Below are 24,048 nucleotides of genomic sequence, written 5' to 3'. Positions count from 1 at the left end.
AGTTTTCCTTCATCTTATGTTAAATTTATTCCTATTTTATATTTTCTAAGTGCTATTATAAAAGATGTATTTTTTAACTTCATTTTATCTTAGTTGGTTTTTGTATTTGACTTTAAATCCAACAACTTCACTAAACTCACTAATTTTAATAATTTACCTGAATTAAAAAAATTTTTTCTACATGCATAATTATATTGCCTATAAGTGATAGTTTCATTTCTTCCCTTCTCATCCTTATATCAATACTGTTTTTCCTGCTCATTCCTCCCTTACTATCTTGCTCAGGCCTCCAATTCAATGATGAATAGAAGCCAGGGGATAGTAAGCATCTTTGTCTTATTCCTGTTCTCAGAGGGAAAGTTTCCAACATTGTATCACTCAGTATGATGTTTGCTACAGATACCTTTTATCAAATTAAGAAAGTTCCCTCGTATTTCAAATTTGTTTTATTGTTGTTGCTATTTAAATCATGAATGGGTTTTGAATTTTAGCACATATTTCATCTGATTTTATTAAGACTATCATGATTTTTCTCCTTTCATCTGTTAATACAGTGAATAAATATTATTTCTAGAATTTTTCCACTTTACATCTAATAAGACATTAGGTTTCCACTGAACAAAATGAAAGGAATTTTGTATTTGTTCCTAAGCTCCCCTAACAAAATGTAGTACGTATTTGTCTCAAATATTGAGCACAATGTAAAATGAAGATATCTAATTTAGGATTCCAAATCATTTCATAGCATTTTAAGCAAATGTTTTTTAAGGATAAAGTGAATGTTAATATAAAATTGTTGACATAAAAACTGAATCACCAGGGATGTTTGCCAGAGTTTTGCCCAAGGTCAAATTCAAGTATTATACTAGGGTGTTTAAAGAAACACCCTGTTTCTAAAGAAACAACCTGTTTTTGATCACATGGACATTAGTGTAATGCACTCCTAATATGTCCTTCAAAAACTGTTAAGAGCCCAAAATATTTTTTAATAAGAATGGAGTTCCAACAATACTAAAATATTAGAAGATAAACAGAAGTATGAAAAGAGAAATAAAAGTACTCTGAGGTTCTTATGAGAAGCAAATTAGAATTACTTTGCCCTTTGGATTTGAAATATGTAACTTTCTTTTCTAATGGACTTTTATTAAGTATATAACATACACCCAATTGCTTCTTATCTATTACAGTTTCTTTAAAGTTAATTATGGATTCATAGGAATTTTTACTTTAAATCTAGTTTCAATAATTCTGTCAAAAAACGACAGATATTTTATGTACATTCAAATTTGTCAGAATACAAATGTTTTGCATTCTTCAGTGTTATAGTAAAGGTATAAAACTCCTGAAAAAATTTGTCCTTTACCTACAAAGTTTCTTTATGAAAAGTTATATGCATGGTTTCAAAATTTCCAAGTTTCCATAAAGTAGATAACAAGTAGGAGTACTGTAGCTTTTTATAGATAGTGAGGTTGTTTTAGGGAACACCAAATGATAAATACTGAAAGAATATTTGAAACTCAATTGAATTGGCAAAGGGGCACTTTTGATTAGACTCTCCCCACAACCAAACAAAGCTTTTAAGAGACTCCTTGTGAGTATCTGGGAAATGTCAAAGATTTACGTTGTTCCTTAAACACTACATATTTTACTCTGTAGGAAGCCAGAAAAGTATCCTCCACTGTTCCACCACAGCAAATGAAACCAAGTGAAAGTATAATACCTCCCCCACCACAATAATATATTATAGTTATTTTAACCAATCATTCCATAAAATTAATTTGAGAGAAATTCAAAATTCACTGAGGACCACAGGGAATGCACAATATCAGATACTAACTAGAACAACTAAACTTAGGAGACTGCAGTTTACAGTAAAATAATGAGGTTCTACTTTATAGTTATTAATGCTAATGGAACAAAAAGTCATAAATAGATTCTTTGGATTAAACTGTATAGCTTTCTTATTAACAGAAATACCTACTTAAAGAAATTTTTAAAAAGTAGATCCAAAAATCAATACCCTCCTGACAGAGATATTGCTATAAATTAATTTTCTTTTCTATATGAGAAGGAAAACTTTTCATAAATATAGTTATTATAAAACAACATTACATATAATGAAAACCAAGTTTTAAGAAAGCACTGTGGCTTTGTAGCCCAAGCTAAGAAAGAGAGGTCAACTAACAACTGTCATCAATTTATCCAACGATCAGATAAAATGAATTTCTATCATCTCTGTACCAAAAAGGATACTGAAATTAATGACACAATTTAAAAACAGCCACTCCATATAAAATAACACACAAAGAATGCTGTTAAATGTTTATAGTGCTCATTTGATTCTCACAATCTTGTTGAGTATGAAAAACAAATAATGTCATCCCTGTTTCATGAATAATGAAACGAAATCTTAGTCAAGTTACCTGGGAGATCTAAGAGTGATTCAATTATCTTTGTTATCTGTGTTTTATTTACCTTCATCATCATCATTGCAATAAACACTATGTTAGAGTTAGCTATGTGCCAGACATTGTTTTAAGTACTTTGTGTCATTAACTATTTTAATTCTCATAACAACCCTCTGAGTTAAGTATATTACTATTATTTCATTTTTTCCAAAAAAGAGGACAGATAAAGGAACTTCTCTGTAGTTAAAGAACTTAGTAAATAGCTAAGCCAGGATTCAAGCCCAGGTAGTTTGGTTCTCTATAATTCTGTGCTCTTAACCAATTCACTATGATACCTCTCAAATATGCAAAAGCACGTTTCTGTGTAAGTTGTATATTAAGTTATCATTTCATAAGCATTTATTTTATATAAAATAGAAAATTAGAGATATGCTTTAAAAATTAACAATGTATATAATAGAAATATCTAGACTTATTCTTTAGTACAACACAAAACTCAATTGGCAAGAAACAAAATAGTATAATAAAAAGTAGGAATAAACAAATATGCACTAAACCATGAAAGTTAGAACAAACAAAAATGAGTGGAAATAGTGGCCAAAATATTCAAAACAGCAAACGATGAAGAGATAATTTAAATTCTTTTTTGATACTTATAGTTGAATGTCAATATGTAATATTCTGGTAACTTAGATAATTGCAAATACCACAGGCCATCATTTAAAGGACAGAGTTTGAAAGAGCTGCAAAGTTGTCTAATTTCCCTTTGCACCTTCAAGACCAAAGCAATCTGAGAGGTAAAACTCAATGCCACCTCAAAAGAGCTGCCACATCAGGCAAGGCAGTCTTTCAATACTTTCCTAGTTTAATTTAAAGGATAAATTTAAATGTGTGGGTTTAAACAGTCTCCCACAAGTTGATGATAGAAAATAAAAGTTACAACAGTAGAAACAATTAATATTATAATCTACCTTGTTTAATTATGCCAACAGTAATCAATCTATAAAATATACTCTCAATTCCTCCCTACCAATTATCTGTGAATAAAGCTAAGTATGAAAATGAACAAATTTATAGCAAAAGATCCTTGCAAATTGTAGAAGTGACTTTGATCTTTTTCAAAGATTTAAAACATTATCGATCATGTTAAAAAAAATTGTGACAGTTTATACTTCAAAATTATACCTTTACACTTAATACTATGCTGAATCACAGGAAGCAACAAAAGTTGATTAAAAAATACAAACTATCTTATAACAACCAAAATCTCTATAGCTAATAAAAGCTTTTGGAGAATAGTAATGTAATTTAGTGGTGCCATCTTGTGGAAAACCCTGAAGAAAGTTGATTTTTGAACTCATCTTTCAATTGCCCCTAAAGGCAAAGTAAACAGGTCTTGGAAAAATACTCAAACATAACACAGAAGAAAAATTTAATCCCAAGTATGATGGTGTTACTTAATGATTGATTTTAATACATGATCATAAAAATAAAAAATTTCTTCAGAACTAGAATTAAAATATTATGTATTTAAAGATGTTATTGATTCCAAACAAGAAACTAAATAACTGTCAAAAGTATTAAATCACAAACTGAAATTTAAGTGTATAATATTTAATCATCTGAATTTGAAATTTGAATTTACTAATGAATTAAATTAAAATGAATTAAAGAAGGAATGTTACGCCACAAATTCTGTACAGCCTACCCACTGTATAAACCAACTTGATGCAAAACTGTAATTACTAAAACAAGAGTTTCAATCTTACACTTTTATCTGATGCACAAATATCTATATTTCCATAAACTGTTCCCAGACAGATCACTTTGCCTCCTTTTGCTTGAACATGTAATTTTTGACTCTGAAAGACAAATACAAAAATACATATAGAGAAAAAGAGAATAAATTTGACTTATACTAATAAAAAAGTTTCCAACATTTTAAACGTTTCTTTTTAAATAACAATAAAGCAGCAAAAGAAGAAAAGGGAAAATAGAAATGCACTATTTGGGATAATAACATCAACTAGAAAAGAATGTCAATTGCTGTTAAAGGGATTAAATAAGCCATCTGGACTCAAAGGGAAAAAGAAGAGTGACTGGAGTGTTCCAGTAGCTTCACTGAAAAAGAACTTGGGAATGAAAAAATCACTGTGGCTGGCTAACTAAACAGAAATGGGGATGAGGATAACGACAATAATCACTCTTATTGGTCATCATTATTAATAACAATGATATTTATCACTTATTTGGCATTTTCTTTGCACCATATATAATGTTCACTACATTACATTAACTATCATTTAATCCTCGCAACAACTCAAATGGGTATTATATTTCCCCCATTTCACAGGAGAAATCCAAGAATCAGAAAAAATAAATGACTTTATCAGGTGACACTGTTAGAAAACAACAAAATCTAACCTAATCGAACCCACACTCTCATGGCTGGGGTCTTCTAAAGAATATATTCACACTTAGGTTAACAGCCAACGGACTGTTAAACTTTCTAGCACAACATACCCCTGAAACTGGAACTAACTGAAAATTCCTCTAAGCACAAATGAAAATAGTCGTGAGTTAGCCTCCTCTGCTAGAACAAAACAAAAAGTGTGTGTGTGTGTGTGTGAGAGAGAGAGAGAGAGAGACAGAGAGACAGAGAGACAGAGAGAGAGAGAGAGACTTGATTTCACACTTGGCAACTGTGGCAGAAGTTATTGTAAGTCCACAAAAATCCACTTTTTTCTCCAAAGTAAGCGTATAGCTGGGCCCATGAAGAGATTGTATTTTCCAGCTTCCTTTACCCCTTAGGTGTTGCTAAGTTTTTGCCAAGAGACTGTAAATGGAAATGCTATATGCAATTTCCAGGCTTGTCCTTTTAGAAGAGTTGGTATGCCTTTTCTATGCTCTGCCTTTTCACCAAATGAGCGCAGATTACAATAAGGCTCTAAGAGAGATGGCAGAGCCAGAGATGAAAGGAACCTAGAAATAGTGAACAGAAAACAGCCACCCACACACCTGGACACAATTAAGAAATAAACTCTAGTTGTATGAGCCATTAGATGTTTGGTTTATTTTTCAGAGTAGTTTACTTTACCTTAACCATTTACATGTCTCTTCAGTTCTGCTACAATTATAAAGAGAAAAACAGTAGGTAAATAACAGAGGAAGAAAAATAGCAAAAGCAAACTCACCAATATCTTGACCAGCAACAGCAGAGAAGCGTCTAAAACATTGGGAGTAAAAAATTCAAGACAAGTATATACTTTCTGGTTGCTTGATTATTCAGGGGGAAAAATAGTAGAACCTTAGGCAAAACAGCCCAGGAACGAATTTCAAAACATTTAGTGAAAAGGACAAAATGAATCATAATTAAAAAGTTTATCTGTATTATAGCATTGTAGACTACTTCATGCCCATAGAATCATGAGTCTGAAGTAAAATTGTATATAATTTTTTATCAAGCAGACAAGTAATTGATGAACTTTAGAAAAGAGTATCTCCAAAACAACTGTTATTTTATATCAGGAACACTTAATCAAGCCTACACGAATTTGTACAGAATCTGTGAAACTTACGAAATTATAAGCAAAATTTCAAATACATATGCACTTTTTTCCTAAGGAGACAGTCATCAGGTTTTCAAAGAGGTGTAAGGCTCAAAAATGTTAAGAGCTATTGTTATAATTTAAAGCTCATTTAATTCCAAAAAATTGTTAAGTAGATTATAAAACTTTTAAAAATATGTAAAATAAAATAGTTAAAATATATATTTAAATCACTAGTACAACAAACTACTATACTCTATTTTTAAAAATGTAAATATCTGGCATTCAATGAGTTAAGGGTCTGCTGCCTGAAAAATTTACTTAGTTAAATGTAGTATTGTCATACATTTTGCTTGGATAATAAAGAAAGGTGGAAAAAGCATAAGTGGGGAAATCAGAAAGACCCAAGTTCAAATCTCAGCTCAATTTATTAGCTATGTGAACCTAACTAAATTCCTCAATCTCTTGGTGCCTCATAGTTTCTTCCTTGATAAAAGGAGATAATTCAAGGATTAAATGAAGGCTTAGCTAAATTTTCTGATACATAATAAGGGCTCAATAAACAGTAGCTATTATTATTGCTATAAACATTTTATTGCATAGATCAAATATATTTCAAGTCCTTAAAATGTGTGGAAGAGAAATTGGTATTAATAGGTAATCATTAATTCGAGATAATGATTATTACACTATATTTAAAACTTAAACAAGATATTTTACCAAATGTTTCCATTTGTGAATTTAAGTCAGTTAAATCCTAAGATCTCAAGAGTAAATCTCTTAACCCTTGGTGTATACCATTAGGATCCACTGGACCCAAATTTAGTTCTCAAATTTCTTTTTGAGCTATTCTATTTGTAAGGACTGATTATTTCATAACTTTTATTCTTTCTTAGAGGTCTTCCAAAAACCAAATAGAAAATATACTTATTTAAAAAAAAAAAAACAGAATAAAACCCATTCTATCTTAAAATTACCCTATCAGTCAGTCCACTGGACTCTTTTATAAATCTAAAATACATTACGGGATCTTTATGTTATTTTTCATATGTCTTATAACATTTTGCTACTTCATTATCCTAGGAGTTAATTCATCATTATTAGTCAATTATCCCCAATTATGCTAAAAGACAAAAAAAATAAATAAAATAAGACAACAGAAGAATGATGGATTTACCTAGAATGGTAGTTCTCAGCTTAAGGTGATTTTGTCCCCCAGAAGACATTTGGCAAAGTGTGGAGATATTTTTCATTCTGAGAACTGAGTCATAACTGAGAGATGTGCTACTGGCATTTAGTATGTAGAGGCCAGGGATGCTGCAATGCACAGGTCAGCCCCTGACACACAGAATTATCTGGACCGAAATGTCAACAGTGCCAAAGTTGAGGATTCATTTTTCATTTTATGCCCACAATGGCAAAAAAAGAGAAAATTGACAAAAAGATCTTTCATAATTACCAGATAAATCAAAAGATGAATGATAGCAGCATACTAGCTTCTAATTTTGATTTGAAACTGAAAATCTAAGACTCTGAATCTTCATCTGCGTGGTGAACATACAATGCAATATACAGATGATGTATTATAGAATTGTACACTTGAAACCTATATAATTTTACTAACCAATGTCACCCCAATAAATAAAAATTAAAAAATAATAAGACTCTGAGTCTTCAGAGGACAATATTTTATATGAATTTTCTGAAACTCAAGCATTGATGAGTAAACTATATATTTCTAAGGAAAAAAGGAACTATGGCATTTCATCCAGGTAATCATCCAACATGAAGATTTCACTGTGCAATCTTTTATAAGAACCTGAACTATCTCATTGTGCTGAAAAAGGATATGTTACAGTATTCTTTAATCTTTTATGAAATTGGTGCAACTAAATTTATTTGGAATGGTTTACATGTGGACAGATGCTAAATGCAAGTATGCAAATAAAAGTGTTTGGAACAAAACTAATAACGTGCAAGTTTTTAAATGCATTAATTACTCTAATTAGTTTATGAATCTAAAAATAAAAATGTTTTGCAATTATGAAATAAAGATGACTGACTTCTCTTCAACAAAGTTACCTGCCACCAAAGTTAACAAAACTATTGTGTTTTGAACATGCAAGTATAAGTAGTACCAGTTCTAGCAAAGATATCTAAAACCTATTAGAGATATATTTGAAATCATCTTCAGCTAAGACCAATCTAATTTTAAGAAAATTAAATATTACACTTGAAACCTACATAGTTTTACTAACCATTGTCACCCTAAAAAATTTTAATTAAAAAATTTAAATATAAAAATGTTATTACAAAACAAGATGAATCATTTGTTGTTTATCACAAATACCTACTTAATCCTTAAGTAATGAGCTACCTGGTACATTAAACATGTGATTAATCTAATATTTTAAAAATGTACTATTATTTTCATGTATACTTCAAAACGAAATCTAAAAGAAATATGAGGAAAAAACTTTCAAAGTTGCTACAACCTCTATATATTCAGAACAGAACTAATGTCTAGGCAAAATTTTTGCAAGTAATTTCTGAGTAATGAATAAATGATATTCAATATTCTCAAAATGGTACTCAGAATAATAGCTTTAGCTTGATATGGCAGTTCATGGTTTAAGGGTTGTTTTAAAAATAATATTGAAACAAAATTAGAAAAGTGCTTATACCTTAATAGACTGTAAGATGCTAGTCCCCTGCTCAGTTTCAATATTGCAATAATCACATTCAATATTTTGGACTTTTATACAGCCAGACCCTGATGATTTGATATTCAAGTCTAGAAATGAAAAAAGAAAAAAACAAGTTAGTACCATGGTTAATGGGCTCCAAAGCATATTCGTACCCCCTAGAAATCCAGCTCCTCAGTTATATCCATAATTACTGAGCCCTGGGGAGAGCATAGTCGTCAGTAGTCTCTCCCTAAAGGTAAGGGGTCTCCACCATGCCAACACCAAATGTAATGCCCTTTTCTGCCAGTTTTTAGAAATAAAGTAGTTTTCGTTGGCCTGTATCATCTAAAGAGAGAAAGTAATATAGGAGGGAAATAAGGGAGGTCAGAAACTCCTAATCTTATAGGCACTCCTGGGAAAAGAGAAGCTTTTTTCCCACTGAAAAAACACACACATACACAGAGTTCGAGTAAGAACACAGCAAGTTTAACAGTCATTATGGTAAACTGGATAAGTCAGTTAGCCTCCTCTCTTATATTCATTAAGATTTAAAAATTTGTTTCCAACCCTCCCCCAAATTAAAAAGCATTTTGCAGGAGTAGCAGGATCAGTATATATGATCATAACTTAGTATTTCAAGTCCTATCTCTAACCTTTCATATCTAAAAAAATAAAGATATTACCACGCAGGTATATCAAAAGGTATTTTCAGTAATGAAAAATGGGAACAACTTTGAAAAACATAGTACTAAACGATATTAAAACCTCAAAATTGTGGATAAATAACAGTATTATCTGAAGAAAATTGGAAAATAAGGAGTCACAGGTGGCATCCTTGGCTGTCAATTTAAAGTGTAATCTTAAGTGTCTCTGTACAAAAATATAAAATAAGAAAACACTGACATTTAATACCTAACTCAAATAAATATTGATGATTTTACTTAAACTAGACTAGAGAAGCAAACACTATATTACCCCAAACACAAACTACTGGGGTGCAACACCACAAATTCAGTAGTTATGGCATAAAAATCAATTTCTTAAATATGTCGCAGTCTCTATAAAGATTTAAAATAATAGCAATATTTTGGTTGGGATTAATCTAAAATACAAAGACAATTTTACCCCATATTTACCTGGATGCAAGTGTAACTGCAAAATTTTTACCCAGTTAAGTAGTGTTACAACATAAGGCTTGACTAACACAGCGTTGATAGACATGGAGAAAGGAAAACAGATTCTAAATATAGTCTACCCTCACTAGACAGGTAGAGAAGTTAAGGCTAGACATTGAGTGACAGTAATACTACTTTCATCCATTCACTGAAACAAGTATCAACAAACTTGATGAATAATAAAGTATGAAGAAAACTGAATTATATTGATTTGAGGAGCTATGGAATAGACACATGGAAACAGTGAAGTGGAAATGGGGTTCTGGCTCTAAAAAGTAGAATCAACAAATAAGAAGGTTTGGGATCACCAACACAGGTAGTTCCATTTTTATTTGTGCTGCCATAAAATTTGGTGTATCTCTATCACAATACTTCCTCTACTTTGTACTACAATAACATTTTGGCAGATCTTCCTCCCCACCCTAGACTGTTACATTTTGAGGTCAGGGTCTCTTATTCATGTAAGCTAGTTAGAAGTTGAGAAGCAATAAAGCACAGTGGTTAAGCAGACTCCAGTCAATTCAAATTTCAGTTCCACCACTTCATCTCTGAGAGCAAACAGGCATACTTCTTGATCTACTCCTACTAGAATATAAACTTCACAAAGGCATGGATTTTTTTTCTATTTGTTCACCCACAATAAATATTTACTTTATGAAACTTGCTGTATCTCAATTTCCTTATCTGAAAGTGTGACAATAACAGTATCTACTTTATAAAGCAATTGTAAGGATTGAAAAGATCATCATAGAAGTGTTAGCTGCTGTTATGATCATCAACATATCAGTCCCAGGAAGGAAGGGAGCCTGGGGAGACTTTCCTACAAAAGTGTTGTCTTGTATTTGAGAAATAACATACAACCCAAATACCTAGAACACACATCTTGCAGGCATTATCAGTTGAAGTTTTCCAGATAGTGTTACCATGTGTTTTTCTTCAAAACCTGCCACTCTCAGGAAATTTACTTAGGCCAAAATGAATGGAGACGCATCAGTTAAGAAACTGGGTGCCTATTTGAAACCAAACACTTGGTCCAGGTTAGAAATGGAAAATCCAATAGACAGGGCTGTTTGGGGACAGACCCCCAGGCTGTGAGCAGGGGGAAATGTGGATGGACTGCCATACACCATTGAAGGGATTATCAAGCAAAGTCAACCTCCCCAAAACAAAACACTTTGCTACTGACAAAGCACAATGAGTAATAGAAACAGGAACAAAGTGCCAAAGGAGAACGTTAAGGGGCTCCACAAATGTCATTTCACATAGAACATTCCAAACCATGTTTCCATTCGATTCATAAAATGTCTATAATTGGGAAACTAATTCGTAACCACTAGGGGGAAACTCAAAGTAGGACAGAAAAAAGCTGCAGCTTCCTCAAGGGACAACTGTAAATTAGGTTGGAAAGTCAGATCCAAAGGGACCAATTAAAAGTGCACTTCCGCCAAATTTGAGGAGGTCCTGGGTGTGCCCTGGGACCCAAACCCGTTGCAACGTCATTTCACTTGCCAAACTTCAGAGGCGCGATCACCTCCACGGACGCCTGGGGGTCAATGGTGTCAGACACAATGGCCACCTCCTTCCGCGCCTCGTCGTACTTCACCTGCAGGTCCGCCAGGTCCTGAGCCCCGCCCTCCACTCCGCTCACCGCGACCAGCACGCGGTCGGCGTCGGGGTATGTAAGGGGGTCCAGGGGCCTCACCGCCAGGTGGCACGGGAGCCGCGCCCGCAGCCGACCGAACGGGCTCACCAGCAGCTCCCACGCCTTCAGAGTCCGGTGCGCGGGGCCAGGCTCGGACCCGGGCCCGCGCTCGCCCCCACCTAAGCCGGAAAGCCGGGCCTGACAAGCCCGACACGCCCAACGTCCGGTGGCCTCGCCGTCCCACACTCTGAGCTGCCGGAGGCAGCCGAGTCCCCAGCCCCAGCGAGGGGCGAACATGGCGCGCCCCTCTCGCGCTCCCTTCGATCACCTCACTCACAGCCCAGTCTCGCCACCGCCAGTCGACTTTGCACCGATGTGCAAAGGGTTTGCTGAAGTAAGAGCAAGACTGCTCGCTATATCCCTCAATTTAAAATCTCAGCCGCTCATGCCTCAACAGCAAATTGAAATGTCAAAGCTCTAAGTATCCACCCTGACCGGACATCTCGCCTACCGACCTCCCTTTCGCAAAGGCCGATGGGATAGGTAGTTCTAAAGGGAGCCAAAGAGCGAAGAGTTCCTGGCAGCTCAGAAACTACATATCCCAGGAAGCAATGCGCAGGTAGTAAGAGCAGGTGTAGCCTACTGCTCCGAAGGCGCGCGTTCTTTGCCTCAACCCCATTAGCCATTGGAGGGACGGAAAGAAAAATCTACATGGCATCCAACTGGCCAATGGAAAGAGCGGAGAGGGCTAAGTGGCAAGGCTGTGTGGTTTCCTTGGATACCGAGGACGCGACTTCTTTAGAGAGGGTGGAGCTTTGGAGTGAGACCCTGGAAGCCATAACCTACAGAGAAAAATAGGAGCCTAAATAAGGATCAGTATCAAGGGAAGGGGTAAGAAACTGCAGTTTTAAAGGTGAAAATTAGATGCAAACTAGGAGTACCGTCAGTGGGTGGTTAGGTCCAAACTTCACAAAACTAGAACGGGGTACCCAGGGATGGAGGATCTCTAAGGTAAGAGGATAAAGAGCCAGATTGGTACTTTTGAGTGAACTCCCTCTTTGACAACAAATATAGGAATAGCATTAGAGTCCTGCCTCCTTCTTACTCTTAAGTAATCTTAGGCCAGTCATTGGACGTCTCTGGGTTTTAATTGCTCGCTTTTAAAATGAGGTCAATAATACCTTCCTTGTCTTGCCTCAAAGGGTTTTTGTAAGGATCAAATCAGATAATGGACTCGAACGCGGTGCACAGGCTACGAAATTGCAGTGTAAATAAAGTACTCTATACTTATTTTAGGGATAACATTGCTCCTAAGTTACGAAAAGAAAAGCTGAGAGATCAGGACTTGTGTTGACAGCAGTATCGATCTCTTTAACTACAAATGATCCTCGGTTTTAGGGCTAAAATGAGAGACAGAGAGAGAGAGGGAGGGAGGGTGGGAGGGAGAGAGAGAGAGAGAGAGAGAGAGAGAGAGAGAGAGAGAGAGAGAGAGAGAGAGAGAGAGAGAATATCGTGCAATAGGAAGAACGTGGGACTGATTATTTTCCTGCCTCTGCACCTGGTTTGTGTGTGTCACCTGGTCCTGTTTCTTCAACCTTAAGATGATGAGGAATTGCACTAAATGACTTTACCTTTTATTATTCTGTGGGTAATTTAAAAAATGGAAAAGAAAAGATTTATTTCCTCATTTCCTGCTTCTCTCTCCCTTTCTGTGCCACTTCCTCCTCCTACAAATTATTCCCTAAGTTCTTAGTAAAGACACACTGCAAACAATGACGTTTAATAAAATTCAAGTGTAGAAACTGAATGCCTTTAAAAAACAACCTTTGGCTAACTGCAATAATCAGAATTACTGAGAGCTATCCTGATAGAGAAATGTCTTAGTGAGCTGAGCTAAGGTCCATTATGGGCCCAAGTCATAGAGTTTTTTTGCTAGCCAATACATTTTCAAAAATTCAGTGTTTTCTTAAGTTATTCTTTCCTCCTTTCTGTCCTCTTAGTCTTTCCTCCCTCATTATTCTTCCTCCTAGTGAAGACTCACAATAGGTGCTAACTTTTAGATTCACCAAGTTCCCACTGAATACTAGTTCAGTCCTTGGCTTTGTGTTTTATTTGGTCGTAATTATTCAGACTGATCTTCAAATTGTCTTTTTAATGAAGACCCACGGGAATAACTTTGAAAAAGAATTTGATAAAGGCGTTTGTTTAAGCAAGTTGAGAATGCACTCATATGTGTTGTACATGTGCCAAATATTTTTAGGTTAAATAGGAATCCCTAATAGATAATGTTGTTTCTATGGTAATTTTTTCTTTTCTGAGACACACCAAGTAAATGGAATTGGCAACTGAACCTTCACTGTCTGTGGCAAAATGATTGTTTTTACTATTTTGAAGTAAACATAATAAAACTTAATAGACTGAAAAATTTCTGATCATATGACTTCGAAAATGAATGAATGGAGAATCATACGTAGATAACTTTTCCCCCTTATTTAGAGTGTACTTGTAAGATATTTTTACATCTTCAGTTTTAAAAAAGCTATTCCTATGGTCATGAACATATACTGCTGGTGGGAGTGTAAGTTATTACAAACTTTCCAGCGTTCAGTTCAGCAATATGCATAAACTTCCTTAAAACATATGTATTCATGACTTGGAAATTATACTTTTTGGAATTTAATGTAAACATAAAATTTGGGCTATTCAAAAACAACTTATGTTTAAGGAGTTTTGTTTTACAGGGTTACTTAGTAAAGATAGTAAAGAATTGAAGCAACTTAAATGTCCAAAAATAGGAGAGTCACATAAATTAGTATTCATCTGGAATATTATGGAACAATTTAAAATTTATATCTTGAAGACTATTCATTGGTATGGGAAAGTTCCCATAATATAATTGTAAGGGGAAAACCTATAGTTCTCCTTCTGTGAGTGTCCCCTTTACTCTCACATTACTGCCACACTCACAACAATTCATTGCTGACACTCTAGTAACCAAGTATATGGGACTTCTCCCCACAACAGGCCATTCTCTGCGACACTAGCTGGGTGTCCTACGATTTAACTCAATTGTGACACTATGTGGAGATAATGTCAGGTTCCACAGGTTGAGAGCTCAGTCCCACGAGACTGCTCACACCCACTTCAGATGCTAACGGCAAGTAGTAGGTCCCTACCTTACCCACAACTTCTGTCTGATTTGGCTACAAATCGGTGCTTCCCACAACCCCTTCCTTAGATTCAATTAATTTGCTAGAGTAGCTCACAAAACTCAGGAAAACCTTTAACTTACATTTACCAGTTTATTAGAGGATATGATAAAGGACACAGATAAGTAGCCTAATGGATACATAGTGTGAGGTCTGGAAGGGTCCCGAGAGCAGGAGCTTCTATCCCTATGGAGTTGGGGTCACCCTCTCAGGGTGGATATGTTTACCAACCTGGAAGCTCTCTGAACCCCATACTGTTGGGATTTTTATGGAGGCTTCGTCGCATAGGCATGATAGATTATTAACTCTATTTTCAGCCCTTCTACTTTCTCAAGAGAATGGAGATCAGGGCTAAAAATTCCGCGATTTCTAAGCATGGCTTGTTCTTTCCGGTGACCAGCCCTCATCCAGGAACCATCCAGGAGACCACCCAAAGTCCCCTCATCAGAACAAAAGGCATTTCTATCACCCAGGAAACTATAAGGGTTTCAGAAGCCCTGTTTCAGGAGCCAGTGGCAGAGACCAATATATATATATTTTTTCTATTACCTCACAGTAAAATTAAGTGAAAAGAGTAGAATACCACATTGTATGTCTAGTATGATCTTAATTTTGTAATAATAATAGTAATATTAACATAAAATTATACATTAAAACATATTCCATAGAAACAATTCCAAAGGGAAATACACAACTTGATAACAATGGTTATCTCTAAGTAGTGAGATAATGAGTTATTTCTCCATTTGTGTGTGTGTGTTTTCAATAGTGAACATATATTACATTTATAATTTAAAAAATTTTAAAGCATTTCTTAGCATACGTTGCTTCCTAAGACTGATTCAAATAATGAAATAGGTAGAGGATTTCTTACCATCTAAATGTAAATGTCCATGAATATTTTACTTTATTTAATAATTTATATTCAATAAATGGACAGCAGAGGGCATGAGAGAGTTTTCAGAAAAATGTAAACTAAACAAAGGATTCTGGAATTCAACTTAAGTGAGGGAAGCCCTAGAAATTTGCTAAATTTCTTAATTATAACCTTTTTCGAATAAATATATCTTATGACCTCTATTATTCATGTGAAATTTTAAACTTAATAATCTAACCTAGTAACTAACAGTACTAAGAAGTATCTAATGAATATATATAGGTAGTCCCATTTGAAATCTACATGTTGTTTGTTTCCAGGCAGATGATGTACAGGAAAAAACTTTGTTATTTAATAGAGTCAAGTTTCCCCACTTTAAACACTTTGAGAAGTTGCCTCGGTAACAAATATCTCAGGAAGATTCTCGAGGTAGGGGGATGTGAGTGCTTTGTACATTAAAGCAATATGTATTTGTCTGTATGTGTGGTCTGCGATAGTATTTATTACAACCAGAGAGTTTACTTATAATAGAAAAACTTTAAAAGCTTACTTTAGACTAGAGTTCTTTTAGTGCTAATGCTTCATTCTATTTCTACAAGGTAGCAATAGTATTTCAACCAGTTACACAGTACTAGCATTGATGTATCTTTTAAGTAGAAATTCCAGTTAAACTCTATATATTTTGAGGCTATGCTATTATTTATGTATGAGTTTGGGATTAATATTGCTTCCTGATAATGTTTTTGTCATTAAATAATGATCCTATTTATCTTTAATATTACATTCTGTTTCTTGATGTATATTTTTATCTAATAATATTTTCATTCTTTTATTTCAAACCTGTGACATTATATTTGGGACTAGTCTCTTATAAATAGAATATAGCTCAATATTTTAAATCTAATTTGAGAATCTGTCTCAACAGGTAAATTTAATCCATTTACGCTTTTTGTAATTACTTTTATATTTATGCTTATTCTTACCCTCTTTTGTGTGTTTTCTACTAACCTTGCCTTTTTTGCCTTTTTTGTTCCTCTTTTTCTCCATTCATGTCTTGTTTTAGTCTAAATGCTTTTCTTTATTCACCTCTTTCTTCTGTAGTAATTTGGAAAGCTATTTTCTTTTCTTCTAATTATCCTTAAAGTTTTAGCATACTCACTTAACTTAATGAAAATCTAATCAGTCAATATCTTCATCCACCTTTCAAATGATAGAATTCTTTAACATCAGTTTTTCCCTTTGTCTTCCATGTCATTTATTGCCATGTGTATTTTAGTTCCACTTTGTTTTTGATGCCACACAGATAATTACTTTTGTTGTTTATATTCAATACTTATTTAAATTTAGCAATGTTTACCAATTTATTTGCTCAGCCCTTTCCTTCTAGCTTCCGTTTCATTTTTAACTGAAGTATAGCCATTATATATATTCAATTCATCTCTAAGAAATTTCTTTAGACTTTGTCTAAAAATGTCTTTATTTTACCCTAACTCTCATATAATAATTTAGTTGACAGTTACTCTCTCTCAATACTTCAAAGAAGTACAGTTTTTGCTAATGAGAAGTCTTCTGTCTAATTTAGCTCCTTTGTAGAGAATCTGCTTTTTTTCTTTGGTTAATTTTGGAATGTTTTTCTTCGTTTTGATAGTATACAGTTTTAGCACTCTATGAGGGTTTAGTTCTTTTTGTTTGCTTTGCTTTGTTTTAAAGTCAAGTTTATCGAGTTATAATTTATACAAAATAAAATTCACCCTTTTTAGGTGTACAGCTCTATGAATTCTAGGAACTTTATGCAGTCAAGTAACTACTGTGACAATCAAGATATAGAACTTTTCCATCATTGCCAAAAGTTCCTTCATGCCCCTTTGTGGTCTGTCCTTTTCCCCTGACATCCAGACCCTGGCAACTACTGATCCATTATCTGTCCCTACACTTTTCTCTTTTCCAGAAACTCATATCAATGGAATAATATGGCACATAGCCATCTGACTTAGTTTAATGTATTTGAGATTCATCCATGTTTCTGTATGTATCAGAAACATACAGAACAAAAGGAACAGTTTGTTCCTTTTCATATTTGAATTGAATTCCATTGTATTAATGTACCACAATTTGTTTATACATCCACAAGTTGATATCTGGGTTGTTTCCAGTTTTGGCTGAATATGATTAAAGACAGTATAAACATTTGTGTACAGTTTTAAATGAATATGAGTCTTCATTTCCCTTGAATCACATATGAGTGTGATGGCTGGGTCATTTGGTAAATGTGTGCATATAAGAAATAACTAAACTCTTTCCAAAGGAGCTGTACAATTTTACATCCCTCTAGCAGTATGTGAGAGTTCTGTTATTCCATGTCCTCACACAAATACTTGGTGTTGTCACATTTTTAAAAACCCACTCTGATAGCTGTGTAGTTGTATCTCATTGTGATTTTGATTTGCATTTCCCCAGTTACTAATGAAGTAAGCATATTCTCACGTTCTTATTTGCCATTTGTATATCTTGTAAGGTGAAGTATCTCTTCAAATCTTTTGCCCATTTTTCGATTGGTCTGTTTGATTTCTTATTATTGAGTAATGATATTTCTTTATGTATTCTTGATATCAGTCTTTTGTCAGATTCATTATTTGCACATTATTTGCACATTTTTCGCATCTATGACTTTTGTTTTTAATTTCCCAACACTGTCTTCTAAAGAGCATATCTTTTATAACAATGTTTTTTTATTAGTTTCAGGTGCACAATACAATGTAATAGTTAGACATTTATCATTTATATCCCTCACACAGTGACAATCCCCCTCCCCCCGTCCACTATCCCTCTGACATCGCACACAGCCATTGCACTTCCACTGTCTCTATTCCTTATAGAGCAGATCTTTTAAATTTTGAAAAAGTCCAGTTTAACAATTTTTTTCTTTATGGTTTGTGGTTTCGTGTTATGTCTTAAGAAAAAAAGGCAAACAAACAAAAACAAAACAAAAAAAAACTTTCTCCAATTCAAGGTCACAAAGATTTTCTCCTGTTTTCTTCTGGAAGTTTTGATTTGTTTGTTTTGTTTTTACTTTGGGTCTTACATTTAGGCCTATGCCTTAATTTTAATAAATTTTTATAAATGATGCAGGTTAAGGTTGAGGTGCATTCTTTTACATACGGATGTCCAGTTGTTCCAGCATTATTTGTGATATGATTATCTCAGTGGGTTTTAAAAAACATTTAGCAAAGTGTTTCGGATAAACATTTCAGATAAAAACTCTCCACAACTTGGAAGAGAAGGGAACTTCCTCCACCTGAAACAGGCATCTATGAAAAACTTAAACTTAATAACATACTTAACTATAAATGATTGAATGCTTTTCTGCTTAAGACCTGGCACAAGGCAAAGATGTTGATTCTCACCACTTTCATTCTGCATTGTCCTGGAGGGTCCTACACAGAGCAATAAGGCAATAAAAAGAAATAAAAGGAATACATTAGAAAGGAAGAAATAAAATTGTCTTTATTTGCAGACAACATGCTTAACTAAGTAGAAAATTCTAAGAACTATTATACAAAGCTACTAAATTAATAAAAAGTTTCACAATGTCACAAGATACAAGGTCAGTAACAAAAATCAATTATATTTCTAAGGACTAACAATGGCATTTTGAAATTGAAGTTTTAAAACAATTCCATTTACAATAACATACAAAATGTGGGATAATTAGGGATAAATTTAATAAAATACATTCAAGATCTGTCTCCTGAAAACCATAAAATATCCCTGAGAGAAATTGAAGAAGACTTAAATAAGCAGGGAGAAATACCATATTCAAGGAAAATAAGACTCAATGTTAAGAAAACATATCACCCCACACTGATGTATTGATTCATTGCTCAGTCAAAATTCCACTAAGCTTTTTTAAAAACAGAATTTGACAAGCTGCTTCTAAAATGTATGTGGAAATGTGAAGTACCTAGTACAGCCAAAACAACTTTGAAAAAAAACTAAGTTTGAGGACTTATACTACCTCATTTTAAGACTTACTGTAAAGCTATAATAATTGATACAATGTAAAAATAGACATATAAGTAAGTGGGACAGAAGAGGATATAGAAATAGACCTACATTGATTTGGTTAATTGATTTTTTTGAGAAAGGTGCCACATAGTTCAATAGGAAGAAAATACATTTCCCAACAAATAGTGTTGGAACAATTGGATATCCTTATGCAATCCTCCTCCCTCACCAAGGAACACCACCTCTTACTTCACACCATATACAATAACTTGAAGTAGGTAAAAGATGCAAATAGAAGAGCTAAAACTATAAAATTTCTAGAAGAAAATATAGGGAAAAATCTTGTGACCTTGAATTTGACAAAGATTTCTTAAATAAGATACAAAAAGCATGAACATAAAAGAAAACAAATGGCAGATTGGATTTCCTCAAAATTCAAATCTTTTACTTTTCAAAATGACAATGCTAAGAAAATTTAAAGACTGGGAGAGACTGAGAGAAACTATTTACAAAAGATATTGATAAGGGACTTGTATCCAGAATACATAAAGAACTCTTACAACAATAATAGGAAGAAAAACAACCTGATTTTTTTAATGGGCAAAAAAATTTTGAATAGACACCTCACCTAATAAGATATAAAAATAGCAAATAAACCCATTCAACATAGTAAGTCATTACGGAAATCAAAATTAAAACCACAAATTAAAATTAGATGCCACTACACATCCACCAGAATGGTTAAAACTACAAATACTAACAATACCAAGTGTTGCCAAGGATGTGGAACCGTGAGAACCCGCATACACTGCTGATGGGAATATAAAATGGTACAGCCACATTGGATGACACTTGGACAGTTTCTTATATAATTAAACATATACTCACCCTTTGACGCAGCAATTCTACCTCTGGATAATTACTGAAGAGAAATGAAAATGTATATGCACATGAAGACTTGTACTCCAATGTTCATAGCAACTTTATTCATAATAACCAAAAATGAGAAACAAATCAAATGTGTATCAGCCAGAGAAAGGCAGATAAATCATGGTATGTTTCTACAATGGAATAGCACTCATAAAAAAAAGGAATGAAATACTGATATCTACAGCAATGTGCATGAACCTCAAAAACCTTATGCTACATGATAGGAGCCAGACATCTATGAGTTTCTTTACACAAAATTCTACAAAAAGGCAAAACTACTGGTGGTTGCCAGGTGCCCGGGATGGAGGGAGTGGGACAGGAGGTGGCACTGATTAAAAAGGGGTACAAAGGAACTTTTTAGAGTGATAGGAATGTTTGTGGCAGTGATTACACAACTGTCAGTATTTGTTAAAAAACTCATCAGATTGTGCACTTAAAATTGTGAATTTTATTGCACATAAATTTTACCTCAATAAAGCTGTTTTTAAAAAATAAAACTTAATTCGTGTTTTCCTTTTCCTGCCCTCTTCCTAGACATGAGACCCAAGTTCAGGGTTATGGCTTCAGGATGGTTGTCTGGTCAGTGCTTGCTGTCTACTACCATGTTTCCCTGAAAATATTACATTATATTACATTATATTATATTATATTATATTATCTGGTCTTATTTTACTATAATATAAGACCAGGTCATAATATAATATAATATAATATAATATAATATAATATAATATAATATAATATAATATAATAATATAATACCAGGTCTTATATTAATTTTTGCTCCAAAAGACGCATTAGAGCTGATTGTCTGGCTAGGTCTTATTTTCGGGGAAACACGGTATGCTGACTCTTCCTGAAATGTACATCCTGGGTCTCAGACATGGGTCTCCATGCTGGCATCTCCTGAGAATTCTGACCCCCGTCTGGTTCTCAGTTGTATGGTCCACAGAGCTTCATGAAGCAGTGTCTTTCTATCGTAACATCAAGGGTTCTTGGGGTGTAGTACTCCCAGCCAGCCTCAACACCTCTCCCACGCCATCTGTAAACTCTCTTGGGCCCTTTCTAACTAGGTAGTCCTCTCTGCTTCGTCACATGAGGGTAAGGTTGATGATGGCTCTGGAACCTTGCCACTTTCCCCAAGTCCCGCCTGGGAAAGGAGGCACATTATCTGTCTGATGTTCTTGTATGTCCTAGTTCCACTATTTCATCTTCTGAGCCTGGTCCTGGGCGGACAGGATGCCTCAGGGACCCATGCCAACTTGTTTTCTCACCAACTCTCCTTGTTCCCCAACTCAAAGAAAGGGTTCTTTTTCTTTTTATTTTTTTTCAATGTAAAATAGGAATATTGGCTTGGTAAATATTCCTCTAACCCTATAATTAATGTAAGAACTTTTGCCTTTAGAGGAAGGAAAGAAATTGAGTAAGGGAAGCTGCCTGGGGGGAGGAAGACTAAAGTGGAGATCTGCCTAGGGCCAGGGGAAGCCTGAGAACAGGAAACACTTATGCAATCACAAGAGGAGACTATGCAATTTCCAGACATGGGAGAGGGACTTTGCCTGCTTTACTTAATTGTCTAAAGCTGGTTCTGCTCATGCTTGGATTTGACACATATTCTTTTTTTTTTTTTTTTTAAATTTATTGGGGTGACAATTGTTATTAAAATTACATAGATTTCAGGTGTGCAATTCTATATCACATCATCTATAAATTACATTGTGTGTTCACCACCCAGAGTCAGTTCTCCTTCCATCACCGTATATTTGATCCCCCTTACCCTCATCTCCCACCCCCAACCCCTTTACCCTCTGGTAATCGCTAAATTATGTTCCCCAGATTAATTTTCAAACCCCGTGGCCATCCTATGGTCACCGACTGCCCTTCAATCCCTTCACCCGCCCCCCCCCCCGCCCATCTAGCAAACCTCAGTTTTTCCTCTTTGTCTCCCACACTGTTTCTGGTTAGTTCATTCACTTATTCTTTTCTTTAGATTCCGCAAATAAGTGAGATCATATGGTACTTATCTTTCTCTGTCTGACTTATTTCACTTAACATAATGTTCTCTAGGTCCATCCATGTTGTTGCAAATGGTAAGATTTCTTTCTTCTTTATGGCTGCGTAATACTCCATTGTATAAATGTACCACAGTTTCTTAATCCAGTCATCTACCGATGGGCATTTTGGTTGTCTCCATGTCTTGGCTATTGTGTATAGTGCTGCAATAAACATAGGAGTGCATAAAGATTTTTGTATTGGAGTTTTGGATTTCTCCGGATAGATACCTAGGAGTGGGATTACTGGATCATAGGGTAGTTCCATTTTCAGATTTTTGAGATACCTCCATACTGTTTTCCATAGTGGCTGCACCAATCTGCAATCCCACCAACAGTGACACATATTCTTTTAAGGGCTTTTTAAAAATTGTGTTGCTTTCTTTCTCCCTCTTCAGTACCCAGTGTCCTAGGTAGTCGTTCTTATTCTAAATTTAAACATCTCACAGTGGGGTTTGAAGATTCGGTCTACCATGATCCACACCAAATCCCAAGGAGTGTTCTGGTACATATTCGTACTGAAGAGGACCCAAATCACCTTTTCCAGCTTATAGATTCCTGAGATATTTTGTTCAGCCCCAGGCTGACCTCTATTTCTTTGTTCTCTATCAAAATAATTTAAGGCCTATATGGACATGAAAGCAAGAGAACCAGGCAGTGGTGGTAGGGAGCTAACATTTATTGAGGAGTAATGCTGGGCTCCGGGCTGAGGCTTCACATGCATTGTCCCACTTAATCTTCACAACTTTTAAATCATCTTGCAGTTAAGAGGTTGAGTATCTTGCCCAAGGTCACACAGGGAGGACAGGAATGAAATTGAAGCCCAAGTTGATGAACTTCAAAGTAGTCACTTCCATTACTGCATGCAGTCACCTTGGTAGACTAAGTTGAAGTCGCTAATTGCGTTCTTAGCTGAAATAACATGAGGAGGAGGAGGAGGAGGAGGAGGAAGGAGGGAGGGAGGGAAGGAAAGAAGGGGGGTGGAAAAGGAACCTGGGCTTGTGCAAATCGAAAGCAGTGATAGCCCATATTTCGTGAAGTTCTTTGCTAAGGAAACAGACCCATCTAGACCCACAGTTCCTACTAACTGGGGTATGGGGAAGAGGAAAAGGGTATGAAAGAGCAGGTTTGCAAGGCAATGGCCTAATTAGACAGGATAGACTGACTATTGTGGTAATGTTGTGAATGTGCTTTCTGGTACCTTTTTTTAAAATTCAAGCAAAGACAGTGGAATTTGAGAAACATGCACAGTTTCGTAGCAATGGCAAGGAGTGACCTATAATGTGAGGATTCCAGATTACGTGAAACATGTAGAATCTCTGCTTTATAGACTTTCTGGAAGACTGTCAGCTTTAGAGTTACTTGGGCATTCCAAACCTCCCACAGGATTTGGAACTCAGTCTCTGCTCACTGAATCATTTGGAAACTATTAAGGGAACTAACTGATAGGCACCCTTTGAATTTCTGAAGGCTGAATGGACTTGCAGAATGACGATAAATTATTGCAAATGTAAGA

The 24,048-nt window shown here is 34.8% G+C and overlaps 2 protein-coding genes across 7 annotated transcripts in view; one reads left to right on the top strand and one right to left on the bottom strand.

Moving 5' to 3' along the window:
• Positions 1-11,787, bottom strand: part of FAM185A (family with sequence similarity 185 member A) — a 103,368-nt gene extending 91,581 nt beyond the window's left edge. For all 5 annotated transcript variants that reach the window (XM_033088872.1, XM_033088871.1, XM_033088874.1 and 2 more), the window contains exons 1-3: positions 11,328-11,787; positions 8,641-8,750; positions 4,178-4,270 (exon numbers count right to left, since the gene is read on the bottom strand). In XM_033088872.1, the coding sequence (XP_032944763.1) occupies positions 4,178-4,270; positions 8,641-8,750; positions 11,328-11,757 (633 nt within the window). In that variant the 5' untranslated portion in view covers positions 11,758-11,787. The remainder of the gene's footprint in view (positions 1-4,177; positions 4,271-8,640; positions 8,751-11,327) is intronic.
• Positions 11,788-12,219: 432 nt separating this feature from the next.
• Positions 12,220-24,048, top strand: part of CCDC146 (coiled-coil domain containing 146) — a 116,826-nt gene continuing 104,997 nt past the window's right edge. The window contains exon 1 of one of the 2 annotated variants that reach the window (XM_033088668.1): positions 12,220-12,351. The gene's annotated coding sequence lies outside the window, so the exon portion shown is untranslated. Of the gene's footprint in view, positions 12,472-24,048 lie in introns of both variants that reach the window. The other variant, XM_033088669.1, reaches the window with a different exon arrangement.

Source organism: Rhinolophus ferrumequinum, chromosome 20, assembly GCF_004115265.2.
Source record: "Rhinolophus ferrumequinum isolate MPI-CBG mRhiFer1 chromosome 20, mRhiFer1_v1.p, whole genome shotgun sequence".
Taxonomy (NCBI): Eukaryota; Metazoa; Chordata; class Mammalia; order Chiroptera; family Rhinolophidae; genus Rhinolophus; species Rhinolophus ferrumequinum.
Note: the sequence above shows the minus strand (reverse complement) of the source record. Positions and strands in the feature narration are given on the sequence as shown.